Source organism: Stegostoma tigrinum, chromosome 45 (assembly GCF_030684315.1).
Source record: "Stegostoma tigrinum isolate sSteTig4 chromosome 45, sSteTig4.hap1, whole genome shotgun sequence".
NCBI lineage: Eukaryota > Metazoa > Chordata > Chondrichthyes > Orectolobiformes > Stegostomatidae > Stegostoma > Stegostoma tigrinum.
The window spans coordinates 15,120,757-15,139,434 of NC_081398.1; the positions used below are offsets into that span (position 1 = coordinate 15,120,757).

At 44.7% G+C, this 18,678-nt stretch overlaps 1 protein-coding gene across 1 annotated transcript in view; it reads right to left on the reverse strand.

Annotated features, from left to right (window-relative positions):
- Positions 1-18,678, reverse strand: part of LOC125448622 (neuronal tyrosine-phosphorylated phosphoinositide-3-kinase adapter 1) — a 48,001-nt gene that overhangs the window by 27,539 nt on the left and 1,784 nt on the right. The window contains exon 2 of the mRNA XM_048524034.2: positions 9,331-9,579. Coding sequence (XP_048379991.1) covers positions 9,331-9,530 — 200 coding nt within the window. The 5' untranslated portion in view covers positions 9,531-9,579. The remainder of the gene's footprint in view (positions 1-9,330; positions 9,580-18,678) is intronic.

Below are 18,678 nucleotides of genomic sequence, written 5' to 3' on the forward strand. Positions count from 1 at the left end.
TTGTACTCAATACCCGGTCCAATGAATGAAAGCATGCCGTATCCTTCTTGACCACTCTATCCAGCTACTTTGCTGTCTTTAGGATGCAATGGTCCTGAGCACCCAGATCTCTCTGTGCATCAATTTTCCCCAGGCTTTTCCATTTACCATATAGTTCGTTCTTAAATTGCATCTTCCAAAAGGCATCACCTTGCATTTGCCTGGATTGAACTCCATCTGCCATTTCTGCGTCCAACTCTCCAGTCTATCTATATTCTGCTGCACTCTCCAATAGTCCCCTTCACTACCTGCTACTTCACCAATCTTAGTGTCAACTGCAAACTTGCTAATCAGACCATCTATACCTTCCTCCAGATCATTTATGTATATCACCAACAACAGTGGTCCCAACACGGATCCCTGTAGAACACCACTGGTCACAGTTCTACATTCTGAGAAACTCCCTTCCACTACAACTCTGTCTCCTGTTGCCCAGCCAGTTCTCTATCCATCCAGCTAGTACACCTTGGACCCCATGCAACATCACTTTCTCCATCAGCCTACCATGGGGAACCTTATTAAATGCCTTACCAAAGTCCATGCATGTGACATCTACAGCCCTTCCCTCATCTATCAACTTTGTCACTTCCTCAAACAATTCTATCAAGTTGGTAAGACATGACCTTCCCTGCACAAAACCATGCTGCCTATCACTAATAAGCCCATTTTCTTCCAAACGTAAATAGATCTTATCCCTTAGTATCTTCTCCAGCAGCTTCCCCACCACTGACGTCAGGCTCACTGGCCTATAATTTCCTGGATTATCCTTGCTACCCTTCTTGAACAAAGGGACAACATTAGCAATTTTCCAGTCCTCTGGAACCTCACCCATGCTCAAGGATGCTGCAAAGATATCTGTTAAGGTCCCAGCTATTTCCTCTTTCGTTTCCCTCAGAAACCCAGGATAGATCCCATCAGGACCTAGGGACTTGTCCACCCTAATGCCTTTTAGAACACCAACATTTGCCCCCTCCTTACGCTGACTTGATCTAGAGTAATCAAACATCTATCCCTAACCTCAATATCTGTCATGTGCAAACACCACACAGACAGTTGCGTGAGGCCTGAACTGAACCTGGGTCCCTGGTGCTGTGAAGCAGCAGAACTAATTTCTGAGTCACCGTGCTGCCCCTCAAAGCGGGTGATCAACGACAGTAGAGCAGTGGATGCTGTTTATGCAGATTTTAGTAAGGCTTTTGACAAGGTCCCTCCTGGTAGGCTCACCTGGAAGATTAACATGCATGGGATCCATGGCGACTTGGCTATTTGGATTCAGAATTGGTTTGTCCACTGAATACTGAGGGAAGAGGTGAAAGTGAATTTTTCAGGACTAATTAGAGATGTTCTGCTGGGATCCATTCTGGGGCCTCTGTTGTTTGTGATTTATTTACTTGGATGAAAACATAGATGGGTGGATAAGTTTGCTGACAAAATAAATATCAGGAGAGCTTTAGATAGCGTAGAAGGTTATCAAACCATATAGCGGGATGTAGACAAGTTGCAGACATGGGACGAGAAATGGCAGGTGGTCAGTCCAGGCAAGCTTTGCAACTTAGGGGATCAAATGTTAAGGGAAAGTATACAGTTGATGGTAGGATCCCGAACACCACTGCTGTCCAGAGGGATCATGGCGTTCCAGTCCATAGTTCCCTGAAAGTAGATAAGGTGGTAAAGGTGGTGTATGGCATGCTTCCTTTTATTGGTCAGGGCACTGGATACAGGAAGAAGTGATGTTGCAGCCTGGTAAAACTTTGGTTAGGTTGCACTCAAGTACTGCATTCAACTCTGGTTGTCACATTACAGGAAGGATGTGGAGGTTTTGAAGAGGGTGCAGAACAGCTTTACCAGGATGCTGCCTGGATTGGAAGATATGAACTGTAAGGAGACCCTGGGCAAATTAGGGTTGTTTGCTCTGGAGCAGCGTAGGCTGAGGGGAGACATGACAGAAGTTTATAAAATTATGACAGGCATAGATAGGATTGATGGCCAGAATCTTTTTCTCCTAGAGTTGAACTGTCTCATGCTAGAAGGCACGCATTTAAGGTAAGAAGGAAGAAGTTCAAAGGAGAAGTGAGGGGTTAGCATTCTTACACAGAAGTAGTGGCGAAGGCAGATATGATAGGGGTGTTTAAGGGGGTTTTAGAGAAGCACATGAATAAGCAAGGAATGGAGAGATATGGACCATGGGCAGGCAGAAGGGACTAATTTAATTTGGCGTCATGTTTGGCGCAACATCGTGGGCTGAAGGGTGTGTGCCCGTACTGTACTGTTTTAAGTTCTTGTTTTCTGGGAGTTCTTTCTTCTTAAAAATCAAAGTTGGTCTTTAGTTTGAATTGCCAAGTTCATCAATAGACTTTGAATTAAGTTCTTAATCTCAGTACATTCCTACGGCCTGCCTATGATAGGTACTGGGTTGACATAGAGGGCAGAATGGAAAACTGGTGACTCGGGGCTTGGCACTCTGGGTAAAACTCCACTGTCAGTATAACACAGTCTGTGTCTTCCCGTAAGTTAGCCCTCAGATCATACAACACTGATGTTGGATATTAATGATCTGGATATGGGAACAAAATGTAATATCTTCAAGTTTGCAGATGATACCAAGTTGGGCGGGAGGGTGAACTTTGACGAGGATGTAGAGATTCTTCATCGTGATATCGACAGGCTGGGTGAGTGGGCAAATCAATGGCAGATGAAGCATAATTTGAATAAATGTGAGGTTACTCACTTTGGAACAAAAACAAGGCAGCAGATTACTTCCTGAATGGCAGAGGGGAGCGTGCAGGATTGGCCTTCATTGCATGAGGTTTCAAGTACAGAGGCGGGGATGTTGTTGTTGCAGCTATACAGGGTCTTGGTGAGACCACAACTAGAACAGTGCATGGAGTTTTGGCTTCCTTTCCTGAGGAAGGATGCTCTTGCTCTCGAGGAGGGCAGTGAATGTTTACCAGGCTGATTTTTGGGATGGCGGGTCTGATGTATGAGGGGAGGTTGACTAGGTTGGGATTGTTTTTGCTGGAGTTCAGATGAATGAGGCAGGATCTCATACAGACTTAAAAAATTCTAACATTGGACAGGGTAGATGCAGGAAGGATGCTCCTGATGGTGGGTGTGTCCAGAATCATGGGTCACAGTATGAGAATTCGGGGTGGACGATTTAGGATGGAGTCTTTTCTTCACCCAAAGAGTGGTGACCCTGTAAGGTTCATTACCACAGGAAGTAGTTGATGCCAAAGCACTGAACATATTCAAGAGGCGAGTAGATATAGCACTTGAGGCGAATGGAATCAAAGCTTATGAGGAGAAAGCAGGATTAGGCTATTGAGTTGGACGATCAGCCATGATCATGAAGAATGGCGGAGCAGGCTCGAAGGGCTGAAAGGCCTCCTCCTGCACCTTTCTTCTATGTTTCTATATTTACTGTTGATTCAGATGTCTTGAGGTTTTTAAATAATACTAGCTAACTAGATTGCCATAAGATCTCACTTGCAGAGTCTGAATTCAGTACTTAAGCCATATAGAGTAAAGATACAGTAGCAGCCAACTATTACTACTGCCACTAAAGGGAAGATGTGTGCCATTTTACTGGACCATTTCGTGTTGTAATGGCATTTAACCATCGTAAAGGTAGACTGCTTATAGTTATAGTGTGGAAACAGAATCTCTGGTCCAACTTGTTCAAACCTAACAAGTCTCCAAACTAAACTCGTCCCACTTGGTCCATTTCCTTCTAAACTTTTCCTATTCATATACCTGCCCAAATGTATTTTAAATGGTGTAACTGTGCCAGTATCTACCCTTTCCTCTGGTAGTTCACTTCACATACGAATCACCGTCTGTGTGAAAAAGTTGTCCCTCAGGACACTTTTAAATAGAAAAGAGAGCAATACAGCACAGCAACAGGCCCTTTGACTCCCAAGCCTGTGCTGCCTTCCATATTAAAACGGTCTTCACTTGCAGAATCCGTATCCCTCTATTGCCTTCCTATTCATGTATTTGTCTAAGTATTTCTTGAATGCTGCTATTGTGCCTGCTTCCACTACCACCACTTCACACGTTCCAGACACTCAAAACCCTTTGTGTAAAAAGCAGACTCCACACATCTCAATTAAACTCTAACCCCCAACCCCTCGCCCACCCTAACCCGCACCTTGAACCTGTGTCTCCTGGTAATTGACCCCCCCCCCCCCCAAACCCTGGAAAAACCATCATACTTTCCACTCTACCCATCCATACATAAACATATCAACTTGTACGAGGTCACTCCTCGACCTCCTGCGTTCCAGTGAAAATAAACTCACTCTATACAACATTTCTTAGTCGCTAAAATCCCCCATACCTGCCGACATCCTGGAAAACCTTTTCTATACCTGCTCCAAAGTATCCGTATCCTTCTGGTAGTGTGGTGACCAGAACTGTACATAATTGTGGCCTAAAGTTCTATAAAGCCGCAGTTTAACTTGTCTATCCATTTACTCGAGGCCTCTTCCAATGAATGCAAGCATCTCACAGACCCTTTTACAAACTTATCTACCTGCGCTGCCACCTTCAGTGATCTGTGGACCTGTACGCACAGATCCCTCTGGATATTAATATGCCCAAGGGTTCTGCCATTCACCGTATAATTTCCACCCATACTTGACCTTCCAAAATGCATCACTTTTGCCCAGATTAGACTCCATGCGCTATTTTACTGTCCATGTCTCCAACTGACTTATATTCTTCTGTATGAGCCAGCAATCCTCTTCACTATCTACATCTCCTCTAATTTTTATATAGCCTGCAAACTTAATTAGTCCAGCTGCATTTTCCTCTAAATCATTTACATAGACCACAAACAGCAGGGGTCCCAGCACTCACGCCTGTGGAATACCACTACTCACAACCCTCCATTCTGAAAAGCATCCTTCCACCGCTACCTTCTGTCTCCTATGACTAAGCCAGTTCTGTATCCATCTTGTCAGCTCACTCCTGATATGTGACTTTACCTTTTGTACCAGTCTGCCATGAGGGGCCTTGTCAAAAGCCTTACTGAAGTCCATGTAGACAATATCAACTGCTTTTCACTCAATCATCTTTGTTATCTCTTCAAAAAACTCAATCAAGTTAGTGAGGTACGACCTCCTCCATATAAAACCATGCTGTCTATTGCTAATCAGTCCATTTGCTTCTCAATGATTACAGATCTTTTGTCTCTGAGGATCTTTTCTAATAATTTCCCAAACACTGACACGAGGCTCACAGGTCTCTAATTTCCAGGATTATCCCTGCCAGCCTTCTTAAACAATGGGACAATACTGGCTATTCACCGGCCTCTGGTCCTCACCTGTGGCCAAAGAGGTCTGTAAATCACTCCAGCAATTTGTTTTCTTGCCTCCCTCAATATTCTGGGACAGACTCCATCAGGAGCTGGAGACTTACCTACCTTAATAATTTGAGGACAGACAACACCTCTTCCTTTTTAATAGCAACTTAGGTGAGAAACGTGACACTCCCTTCTCAGAGATCATCCTCCATCAATTCCTTCCCTTTGGTGAATACCACAAAGTATTTGCTTAGGGTTTCACCTATGTCTTCTGGCTCCACACACAGATTCCCTTGTCTTACCTTAAAAAAATGCCCTTCAGCTCCCCTACCTTGGGAAAGGGGTTCAGTTATTTGCCTTATCTATGCCCCTCATGATTTAATAAACCGCTACAAGGTCACCCTCAATGTTCTATGCTCTAGTGAAAAAGTTCCAGCCTCTCCCTATAACTCAAACCTTTCAGTCTTGGTAACATCCTTGTAAATCTTTTCTGCACCTTCTCCAATTCAACAATACGCTTCATGCAGCAGGGTGACCAGAGCCATACACAGTACTCCAAAAGTGGCCTCACCAATGTCCTGTACAACCGCAACATGACATTCCAACTTCCATACTGAATGGTCTGAACAATGAAGGCAAGCATACCAAATGCCTTATTTACCATGCTGTCTGGTCTGAGAGCAATACAATAATAAAACAGGCACTTAATTGGCATAGGGGCTTATAAAAGGTTACGGGTAATAGAAGGGGCATGGGTTGGCATGGACAGCATGAGAGGGAATGCACAATGGATAGAGCAATTTTTGGTTTTATTATGGCTTTGACTAAGTACCGGCACAACGAAGATGTGGTCCTTTGCCCAACAACCCCCTATGTACACAAAAGCGGTCCTCATGTCAATGGATGGTGGCGGTGACTCTCATTTGTAACTGATCTGGGAATGAAATTCAAGCCATAATAGCTGCTTCTTTCCACTCTTTTAAAAAAAAAAGCTAAGACATAAAAAATATAATTCAGGTAGAACCAAAGTTCCAAAACTCCTCTCCAAATTCTTCATCCTACCATTACCCAGCCTGTACAGCCTTAGCCGCTCGAGGCCTGAGGCAGGAGAGGTGCTAGGATTGAAACGGTGACGGGAGAGGATGAGATAAATGAGTAGTTCCAAACTTGACTTAACTTTCAGAATTAGGGGCTATCAAAGTATCAAAACCTTCCCAACTTCTATTTTCAATGCCATCACTGATGAAGGCCAGATGGCCAAAAGCCTTCTTCATTGCCCTGTTTACCTGTAACTCCACTTTCAGAGAACTGTTCCACTATGAAGGGTCTAGGCTGGAAACGTCAGCCTTCCTGCTTCTATGATGCTGCTTGGCCTGCTGTGTTCATCCAGCTCTACACCTTGTTATCTCGGATTCTCCAGCATCTGCAGTTCCTATTATCTCTACTACGATCCTTAATGCCCTACCATTCACCATGAAACTCCTACTTTGATTTGACTTTGCAAAATAACCTCACACTTATCCAAATTAAACCCCATTTGCCATTTCTTGGCCCACTTGCCCAACTAATCAAGATCCTGCTGCAATTTCTGATAACATAGAACAGAGAAAGGTACAGCACAGTACAGGCCCTTCGGCCCACGATGTTGTGCTGTGGAATAATCCTAATCCAAGAATAAAATAACCTAACCTACATTCCCCTCAATTCACTGCTGTCCATGTGCACGTCCAGCAGTTGCTGAAATGTCGCTAATGACTCTGCTTCCATGACAACCACTGGTAAACTATTCCATGTGCTCACAACTCTCTGGGTGAAGAACCTCCCTCTGACATCTCCTGTATACCTTCCTCCTAACACCTAAAAACTATGACCCCTCATGGCAGTCAATCCTGTCCTGGGGAAAAGTCTCTGGCTAACCTTCCTCACTGCCTACGATACTGCCTACTTTAGTGTCACGTGCAAATTTACTAATCATCGTACATTCTCATCCAAATCATTGACAGACATAACAAACAGCAATGACCCGAGGCACACCGTGAGTCATAGGCCTCCAGCCCAACAAGCATCCTTCCACTATTACTCCTTGCTTCTTATCATCAAGCAAATTGTGTATTAAATTTGCCAACTCTCTAGAATCCATACGATCTAACTTTCCAGAGCAGCCTATGTGGAACCTTATCAAAGGCCTTACTGAAATCCATATACGACGTCTACTGCCCATCCCTTTTCACCTTCCTGATCACTTCAAAGAATTCTATCAAATTGGTGAGGCATGATCTCCCACGCACCAAGCCATGCCGACTGCTCCTAATCAAACCCTGTCCTCCTAAATGTATGTTCACCTTCTCAGTCAGAATTGTCTCAAGTAACTTACCCGCCACAGATGTTAAGTTTACTGGTCTGCAATTCCCAGGTTTTCTTTGCAGCCCTTTTTGAATAACGGCACAACATTTGCTACCCTCCAGTCTTCCAGGATCTCACCTGTGGCTAATAATGACGCAAATATATCAGCCAGGGCCCCTGCAATTTCTTACAGGGTTTTGGATATCTATCTGAACAGTAGCAGGCGATGTATCTACCTTCATACATTCTAATGCTTCCGACACCTCCTCTACAATGATTTGGACTATCCCCAAGACATCACTACTAACTTCCCAAGTCTTCATGTCTTTCTCCACCGTAAACACAAAGGAGAAATATTCCTTAAGGACCTCACCCATCTCTTGCAGTTCCACACATACACGGCCACTTTGGTTCTCGAGGGGTCCTATTCCCTCTCTAGTTATTCTTTTTCCTTTAATATATTTAAAGAGTCTCTTTTGATTCACACTAATCTCTCAGCCAAAGCTATCTTGTGTTCCCTTTTCGCCCTCCTGATTTCCTTCTTAAGTAAGCTCCTGATCCCCGCTGCCTGTTCCTGAGCCATGTCTCCTCCTTTTCTCTGGTCAAAGCTTCAACATGTCTTGTTATCCAGGGTTTCCTACTCCTGTTGATCTTGCCCTTCACCCTCACAGAAACATATGGACCTTGAACCCCAGCTACCAAACTTTTAAAGGCCTCCCCCTTGGCAGAGGTCCCTTTGCCTGCAAACAAACTACTCCGATCAATCCCTACAAGCTCCTGTCTAATTCCATCAAAATTCACCTTACCCCAACTTAAAACTTCAAACTGTGGATGGGTTTTGTCCTTCTCCATAACTGTTTTAAAATTAATAGAACTATGGTCACTGGTCCCAATGTGCTCCCCCACTGTCACCTAAGTTACTTATCCTGCTCTAATTCCCAACAGCAGGTTGGGTTTTGTCCCATCCTGAGTAGGACACGCTATATTCGGCTGAGGAAAATACCTGAATATATTGAACAAATTCTACCACATCTAAGCCCTTAAGTATATGGCAGTCCCTGTCTATGTCAGGAAAATTAAAATTCCCCACTATGACAGCCCTATTTCTTCTGCAAATCTCCACAATCTCCCTGCATATTTGTGCCTCTAACTCCTGGTGACTGGGGGCCAATAGTACAATCCTAATAACGCCACCAACCCCTTCTTGTTTCTTAGCTACACCCACAAAGCGTCACTGGATGATCCCTTGGTTATTTCATCTCTAACTACTTCAGCCCTCTTGAATCGCAATAGATGCAATTTAATCCAACAGGCATTCCTCGCTCCCTGAGTTGTTGGAGCCTGACCTGTCTCTTCAACTTGCTAATTGATTCCTGTATCTCCTTCCAGCCTCGCACTTGCTGCTCTGCTGTTGAGAATCCCACCCACCTGCCAATCTAGTTTAAATCCTTCCTTGCAGCACTAGCAAATCTGCCTGCCAGGATATCAGTCCCCCTCCAGTTCAGGTGCAACCCGGCCCTCTTGAACACGTCACCGCACCCCCAGAAACGGTCCTAATGATCCAAGAATCTGAAACCCTGCCTTTGCTCCAATTCTTTAGCCACACGTTCATCTGCCATATTCTGTTGTTCTGGATGACTTACTTTTTCTTTGATTCATCTTCGCGGTGTTTCCATTCCATCTTGGTTTTCCGGTATAGAAGATTCATCTCGTCTCGGAGACACCTTGGCACCCTGCCTGTGTCACAGCTTTGCTTCGTCAGTGATGTATATACTTTGAACCCCTTGTCTTCAATGAACTGGAGGAAGCTGGTGATGGCTGCATCCTGCAGGCCACTTGACATCTTCTAGAGTCAAACCAATATAAGGAAAACACCTTGCTGCAGGCCCTGCCTGTGAGAAAATATTTTAGTATCAGTACAAAGTAAAACTTTGTCTCCACTGTTCCCAAACATTCCCAGGACAGAAACAGAGCAAAGCACTCTATTCTTTTAAACCGGAAGTGAAGTTCTCTTGAAAATCATGGAAACCCTACAGCAAGGAAAATTGGCCATTTGACCCATCTAGACCACATCTATTTTCTGAACAGGGCTGCAGCAAGACCCCCAACTCCCAGCCTACTGCTGTGACCCCCCACTTTCCAGGGCTAATCCACCCAGCCTGCACATCTTTGGACTGTGGGAAGAAACCAGAGTACCTGGAGCAAGTCTGGAGACACGGGGAGAATATGCAAACTCCACAGAAGCATTAGCCCAAGGGTGGAATCGATCCAGGGTCCCTGGCACTAATAGGCAGCAATGCTAATCACTGAGCCACTGTGCCAACCCTCTACTCTCTTAAACCAAAAGTAAAGCAGAGTCGACATTGTCCCCATCAAACACTTCCAGGACAGGGACAGCACAAGGTTAGTTAGAGCAAAACCTCCCTACACTGTCCCCAAACACTCCATGCATGATGGGGACAATATGGGGTTATACACAGGATAAAGCATGCTCTATTTTAAACAGAACAAAGCTCTATCTGCTCTTTTGAACTGAAAGCAAAGCAGCCTCTATCTTTTAAATTGAAGACAATACTCCGTCACACTGTTCCCACTAAGCACTCCCAGGACAGGCACAGTATGGACTTAGATATAGAGTAGAAGATCTTGTTACAATTTTAAGCTGAAAGTAAAGTTCCCACAACAATGCCCCCAACAAACACTCCTACGAAAGGTACAGCATGAAAGTTGCCCTACACGTTCCCATCACACAGTCCCAAGAACGAGACAGCATGGAGTGAGACAGTATATAATGCTCCCTCTACTCTTCTAAACTGAAAAGTAAAGCTCCACTCTTTTAAAGTGAAGTCAAAGCCCTCTGTACCCTTTAAGATAAAAAGTAAAGCTCCTTTGACACTGACCCCATCAGACACACCCAGACAGGGAACAGCACCAGGTTAGATACAGAATAAAATTTCCTCAACTCTTTTCTACCATTACATTTTTAAAATGGAAGTAAAATCTCCTAGACACCATTCCAATCAAACATTCCCCAAACAGGTACAAAAAACAAACAGTCAGAACTGGGACACTCGGTCCTCTGTTACATACAAAATGTTGGGACATTCAGTCCTGTTACATATGCATACAAACAGAGCCAATGCTGGACACCTAGTGCTCTATTCCACACATGGACACAGACAGAGCCAATCCTGGGACACCTAGTGCTCTGGTACTTCAATGCACACACATGCACTCAGATCCTGACATGCATGCCAGGGAAACTCAGTACAACCAGACAGAGTCAGTGTTGTGACATGCGGTGCCACTAGACACAGTGCCACACACACTTACGGACCAGACCAAATCCCCTCAAATAAGATCACACATTTTTCTTATTTTTAAATTGCCAAGTGTAAAGCAAACCAGATGCAATTCAATTGGTCAAACCACCAGACTTGAAGCAAAACATGCTTTATTCTCACACTGTAGTTAAAATACAAACAAAAGAAAGAAAAACTGGAATAACAGCACTAATGGAAAGCTTAACAGAACAACAAGATGAAGGCACCCGCTAGATGGGCATCATTCAAGCTCCTGGATCCATCCACCCCAGGCAGCCACTTCCTCCCCTCTTTACTCTTTTTATCGTCTTATTCTTCATCTTCTTCCTGTTGGCAGTAGATGGGTGAGGTGACAGGAGGAAAGGTGGCCAGTATGGCGGTGGTCTGGCCTGAGGGCGGAGCCAGGGACTTGAGGTGGCGGCGAGGCAGCAGCAGTGTGATATGCCTGCAGCAGCACTCCAGGCCTCTGAGATGTGGTGCCCTCAATGAAGCCAATGGCTCCTGGTTGTGGTGGGTTTGGCAAAAGGACTCCAAGAATCAGCGAGTCGACAGTGGCAGTGGAACCAGGGTCTCCTGGTTGTGGGATAAGTGTGGGTGCAGCACGGGATGCGGCACTGACTGCCCGTCAGCGGGATGGGCCCAGCAATGACAAGATGGAGCCTGAGGAGTGATGACTCAGGTTGTGTCAGGTCAAGGAGACGGGCATGAGAGGAAGGGTTGGACACGGGATGAGGCCGGGTGGTGGCGAGGTTTTAAAATGTTGCTCCTTATGTGGTCTCACTGATGTGGAGTAGACCAAGTGTAGGCTCAATGACTGATCTGGGGACCATCCACACTCTATACACTATAATCAACAGCAATGTCTGGTTGCCAGCCATTTTAACACCCCCTTCCACTCCCTTGGTGATATGCCTATCCTGGGTCTCCTCCAGTGCCACAATGATGCCACCCGTAAACCGGAGGACCAAAACCTCATATTCCATTGAGCTTACAGCCCAATGGCCTCCCTCAACAAAGAATTCACCAGTTTCAAAGTGTCCCCACCCAGACCTTATCCCATGTCCAACCCTCTCTCTCATCTCTGTCTTCTTGACCTGACACAACCTGTCTGTCTTCTTTCTCACCTATCCACCCCATCCTTCCCACTGATCAATCTCCACAACTCCCTACCAGCATCTATTTATCATAATCTGACCTACCTTCCCAGAGCCCCATGCCCCGCATTTAGTTCCACTATCCCTGCCCCCTCCCCATTTCTGATGAAGGGTGTAAACCTGAAACGCCAACTTTTCAGCTCCTTGGATACTGCCTGACTGGCTGTGTTCCTCCAGCTCCACACTGTATTGACTCTGATTCCATCATCTGCAGTTCTTTCTATCTTCCAGGTGAAGCGTGTTTTACCTGCACTTCAATCTAACTTTCTGGTATTCGCTGTCACACTGTGGTTTCATTCTACACTGGGTATTTGCAGATACACTTTATTTTGTTTAAAAAGCACACAATTTATAGGCAGCCAGTCAATATGGCTTTTTATAAATTCCTACTTTAGAGATAAAACCAGTCTGACTTCAAACTAAAATACAAACAAATTCTAAGCAAGGCCTCACACCCAACATGCATTGTCTGACCTAAAATGTCACCTCTTCTTTACACTGATAAAACCTTTAGTTCTCTCAGGACTGTGACTCGGAAGGAATTCAGGGATTTACATATACAAATTATTCAATTAAAACCTTCTAACTGATTAAAGATTTGACAGCATCTTAGGTTTGTATAGTACATCCTCATCAATGGTGTCAATCTTTGATCTTTTACTTCCAAATTCTGTGTCTGATACCGCCTCGCTCATTAATATCTGAAGGAGGACTGAGGCTCCAAAGCTTGTGTTTTCAAACAAATCTGTTGGGTCTATAACCTGGTGTCATGCGATTTCTGACTTTATTCACCCCAGTCCAACACTCGCACCTCCACATCCTGCAGAAATGAAGCACAGACTGGGTGACCACTGCGCAGAACATTTGCGTTCCGTCTGCAAATACAAGACCCCGAGTTTCCAGTTGCCTGCCAATTCAACAAACCATCTTGTTCCCTGGCCAACATCTGTCCCAGTCTTGCTGCAGTGCTCCAAAGCTCAGTTCAAGCCGGAAGAACAGCACCTAATTTTCCACATGGGAACTCTTACAGCTTTCTAGACTCAATATCGAGTTCAACAGTTTTAGGGCTTGAGGCACCTCCTACAATCTGAAATCCCCACCCGTTTCAAGAAGGCCACCATCATCCCACTACCCAAGAAAGCACATGCAACATGCCTTAGTGATTACTGCCCAGTAGCTCTAACCTCCATCATCATGAAGTGCTTCAAGAAGCTGGTCATAGTCGATATCAATTCTAGCCTCTGTGCCTGCCTCTATCACCTGCAATTTTGCTACTGATGTAACAGGTCCACAGTAGACACCATTTCCCTGCACTCATCTCTAGAACATCTGGATAACAAGGACACCAATGTCAGACTCCTACTCATCGACTACAGCTCCATGTTCAACATCATAATCTCCTCCGAACTAATCTCAAATCTGAGAACTAGGTCGCCGCTCCGCCTTCTATAACTGGATCCTCAGCTTCTTGATGTACAGACTGCAATCAGTGAAGACAGACAATTGCACCTCCTCCACAGCAATCCTCAACACTACAGCCCCCCCAAGGATGCATTCTCAGTTCCCTACTTTCCTCCCTGTACACCCATGACTGTGTTGCCATATTCAGAATGAATGCCATCTGCAAGTTTGCTGACAACACCACCACAATAGGACTGGTATCAAACAACGGTGAGTCAGAATACAGAAAGGAAATAGAGGGCTTGGTTTTGTGGTACAATGATAACAAACTCTCTCTCAATGTCAGCAAAACAAAAAGAACTGATCATTAACTTCAGGAAGAAAGGAGGCAAACACGCCCCCATCTACATCAATAGAGTGGAGGTTGAGAGCATCTAATGTGTAGGAATGATGATAACCAACAACCTGTCCCAGACTTCCCACCTAGATGTGACAAGCAAGGAGGCACAAAATGTCTCTTCTTCCTCAGATGGCTTAGGAATTTCAGCATTTCCATGAGAACTCTCACCAACTTTTACAGATACACCACAGAAAGCATACGATCTGGGTGCATAACGGCCTGGTATAGCAACTGCTCTGCCTGGCACCCAGTACAGAAGGTTGTGTGCATTGCCCAGACCATCATAGGAGCCAGCCTCCCAACCATGCACTCCATTTACACTTTTCGCTGGTAGTCTTTCCACAGCAAAATCAAAGATCTCCCTAACACACCCCCCACCCTCCAACCTCGGTAATCCTCAGCCAGAAAATACAGAATCTTGAACACATATACCAGCAGGTTCAGGGACAGCTTCTTTCCCGCCATTATTAGACTGATGAATTGACTCTAATTTCAAATAATGTGCAGCTGTAACCTGTGTGCCTCATTCTAAGCATCTTATGATCTATCTGTATGTCTTTGTTTCCTGTGATCTACCTGCACTGCTCGTAAAACAAAGCATATGACTGCAATAAATCAAAACAAAATCACCTTCTCCCACGTCCTTACCCCAACTCCTACGCACCAAGCCTTGTTATCACATGGTTTGCTATTACACACAATCCCTTGTTAGCCACTAGAAGTCCCCACTAGTAGGTATTCATTCTTCTAATCTAACTTTTATCCACACCTTTTTCCAACTGTTGCTCTCTCTCTTCGGGCTCTATCTCTACATTGTCTTTACTCTCTACTCCCTTCTCCCTGCCACCCTATCTTCTGCATGAAAAACATTTTCCTAGCCACCATTACTTCTGAGGGTCAGTGAACATTCCTTTTTATTCATTGTGGGGTGTGGGCATTGCTGGCTGGCCAGCATTTATTGCCTGTCCTTAGTTACTCTTGAGAAGGTGGTGGTGAGCTGCCTTCTTGAACCACAGCAATTCACCTACTGTGAGCTGACCCACATTACCATTAGGGAAGGAATTCCAGGACAATGACCCGACAACTGTGAAGGAATGGCAATATGTTTCCAAATCAGGATGGTCAGTAGCTTGGGCGGGACTTGAAGGTGGTGGAGTTGCCATGCAGCTGTTGCCCTTGTTCTTCTAGATGGAAATGGTAGTGGGTTTGGAAGGAGCTGTCTGAGGATCTTTGATGAATTTCTGCACTGCATCTTGTAGATAGTACACACAGCTGCTACTGAGGGTTGGTGGTGGAGGGAATGGATGCATGTGGCCGTAGTGCCAGGCTGCTTTGAACTGGATGGTGTCAAACTTCGTGAGTGTTGCTGGGTCTGCACTCATCCAGGCAAGTGGGAAGTATTCCATCACACTCCTGACTTGTACCTTGTAGATGGTGGACAGGCTCTGGGGAGTCAGGTGGTGAGTTAGTTATTGCAGTATTCCTAGTCTCTGGCCAGCTCTTTTAGCTAATGTGTTTATGTGGTGAGTCCAATTGAGTTTCTGGTTAATGATAATCCTCAGAATGTTGATCCTGGGGGATTCAGTGATTTTGAATGCCAAGGGGTGATGGTGATAGCCTGGCATTAGTGTGGCGCAAATGTTACTTGCCAATTGTCAGCCCAAGCCTGGATATTGTCCAGATCTTGTTACATTTGAACATGAACTAATTCCAAGACAATCTAACCATCACCCTTGGTATTCAACGTACTTGCCATCACTGAATACCCCATTATCACATCCTTGGGTTATCATTGACCAGAAACTCAACATGACTCAAACATTAACCAAAACCTCATATCTACCACTTTCTGGGTGAATGTCTGTTTCATATCTCCTGTAAACCACTTGCTCTTCACCTTAAACATATGCCCTCTGATCTTAGTTCTATATGCCATGTGAAAGAGATTCTCACAATCTACTCTGCTGGAGATGTTAACTCTGATTCCACTCCAAAGATGTTGCCAGATATGCTCAACTTTTCTGGCAACGTCTGTTTTTGTTCTTGATCAATGAGTCCTGTTATACACACACATCCACCCTGTGTTACTCAGACCTAGAGCTGGAATGTAGAAATTAATGAGGAGATACATGTGGGCGTTACAGGTTCCAGAGTGTAGAGGCAGAGGTCAACCTTCATCCCAGTATGATTACTGACCCCATCCCTTCGCAAGTGAAGAGACATACTTTCATTGCCGAAATGCACACGAGATCTTTATCATTTGTCATACAGGATGATTATTTTTCATGATGGTCAGCTCCTGTACTACCTTTGATTATGAGACTGCATGATGGTGTAGTGGTAATGTCACATGACTAGGAATGCAGGCACCCAAACTAATCTTCTTCGCAACAGGTCCAAACAATGTCATAGAGTCCTATAGCATGGAGACAGGCCCTTCAGCCCAAACTTGTTTACGCCAACAAAAATGTACATCCATGCTAATCCCACATCCCTGCACTTGGCTCAAATCCTTCTAAGCCTTTCCTATCCACATATTTGTCCAATGTCTTTTAAATGTTGTTAATGTGCCTGCTTCAGCCACTTCCGCTGGCATCTCATTCCATATGCTCACCACCCTCTTTAAACAAAAGGTTCCCAAGTATTTTTTCCCCTCTTACCTTAAACTGATGCCCTCTAGTCTTTGATTGCCCAACCCTGGGAAAAAGACTGAGTGCATTCACCTATCCATGCCTCTCATGATCTTATACACTTCAAGATTTCCCCTCAGTCTAAAGGAAAAAGTCCTAGCTTTTCCAACCTCTCCCTATAACTCAGTCCCTTAAGTGCTGGCAACATCCTCGTAAATTTCTTCTGCACTCTTTCTAGTCTAATAACAACCTTCCTGTAGCAAGGTAACCAAAACAAAACTGAACAAAACACTTTAAGTGTGGCCTCATCAACATCTTGTACAACTGCAACATAACTTGCCAACTTCTATTTTCAATGTCACGACTGATGAAGGCCAGATGGCCAAAAGCCTTCTTCACTGCCCTGTCCACCTATGACTCCACTTTCAGAACTGTTCACCTGAACTCCAAGGTCACACTGTTCCACTACACTTACGGTCTACTGTACATCATGAAACTACTATTTTGATCTGACTTTCCATAACGCAACACCTCACACTTATCTATATTAAACTCCATTTGCCATTTCTTGGCCCACTTGCCTAGCTGGTCAAGATCCTGCTGCAATTTCTGACAACCTTCCTCACTGTCCATACCGCTACTTCAGTGGCATGCGCAAATTTACTAATCACGTACATTCTCATCCCAATCATTGATAGAGATAACAAACAGCAATGGGCCCATGACTGACCCGAGGTACACCACTAGTCACAGGCCTCCAGTCTGATAAGCATCTTTCCACTATTACCCTCTGCTTCCTACCATCAAAGTCAATTGTCTATCCAATTTGCCAACTCTACCTGGATTCCATGCTTTCTAACCTTCCACAGCAGCCTACTACATGGAACCTTATCAAAAGAGCTGACTGAAATCCACACAGACTACATCTACTGTCCTACCCTAATCACCTTTCTGATCTAGCAAATTTGTGAGGCATTATCTCCCATGTATAAAGCCATGCCGACTATTCATGATCAAACCCTATTTTTCAAAATGCATGTACAACCCACCCCTAGGAATCTTCTCAAATAACTTACCTACCTCAGATGCTAAGCTTACTGGTCTATAAAGCCCAGGTTTTTCTTTGCAGCCCTTCTTGAAGAAGGGCACAATATTCGTTACCCTCCAGTCTTCGGAGACATTACCCATGGCTAACAATTCAAATATATCAGCCAGGGCCCTGTGATTTCTTCTCGAGCCTCTTGCAGGGTTCTTTGGATATATGTGAACAGGACCAGGAGATATATCCACCTTCATACATTCCAATACCTCCTCTACTGTGATATGGACAGTCCCGAAGATATTGCTACCAACTTCCCTAAATTCCGAAGTCTTCATGTCTTTCTTAACAGTAAACACAAAGGAGAAATATTCATTGAGGATCTTGCGTGTCTCCTGCAGTTCAACATATGCACATTTACTTTGGTCTTCAAGTGGTCCTACTCTCACTCCAGTTATTCTTTTTTCCTTTCTACTTAAAGGATCTCTTTGGATTCACCATCATCTTCTCAGCCATAGTTATCTTGTGCTCCCTTTCCGCCCTCCTGATTTCCTTCTTCAGTAAACTCCTCTATCACCTAATACCTCCAGGGGTTCCCTTAATCCCGGCTGCTTCTTCCTGAGCCATGTCTCCTCATTTTTCCTGATCAAAGCCTCAATATCTCTTGTCATGCATGGTTCCCTACTCTTGCCAGCTGGCATTTCACCCTCACAGGAACATATGTTGAAGCAAACTCGAAACCAAGCTATCAAACTTTTAAAGACCGCCCACATGCCACAGGTCCCTTTGCCTGCGAACAAACTACTCTGATCAATCCTTGCAAGCTTCTGTCTAATTCCATCAAAATTCGCCTGCCCCAATTTAAAACTTCAACTTGTGTACCGGTTTTGTCCTTCTCCATAACTATTGAGGAAATGTTCTTCCACACATTTAACAAATTCCACCCCATCTAAGCAAGTTTGGTGACAACAAATTGAGGGGGATGGCGGCCTCACCGGGCGGGGGGGGGGGGGGGGGGGAGGGGGGAAGAGAGGAGAGGGGCCG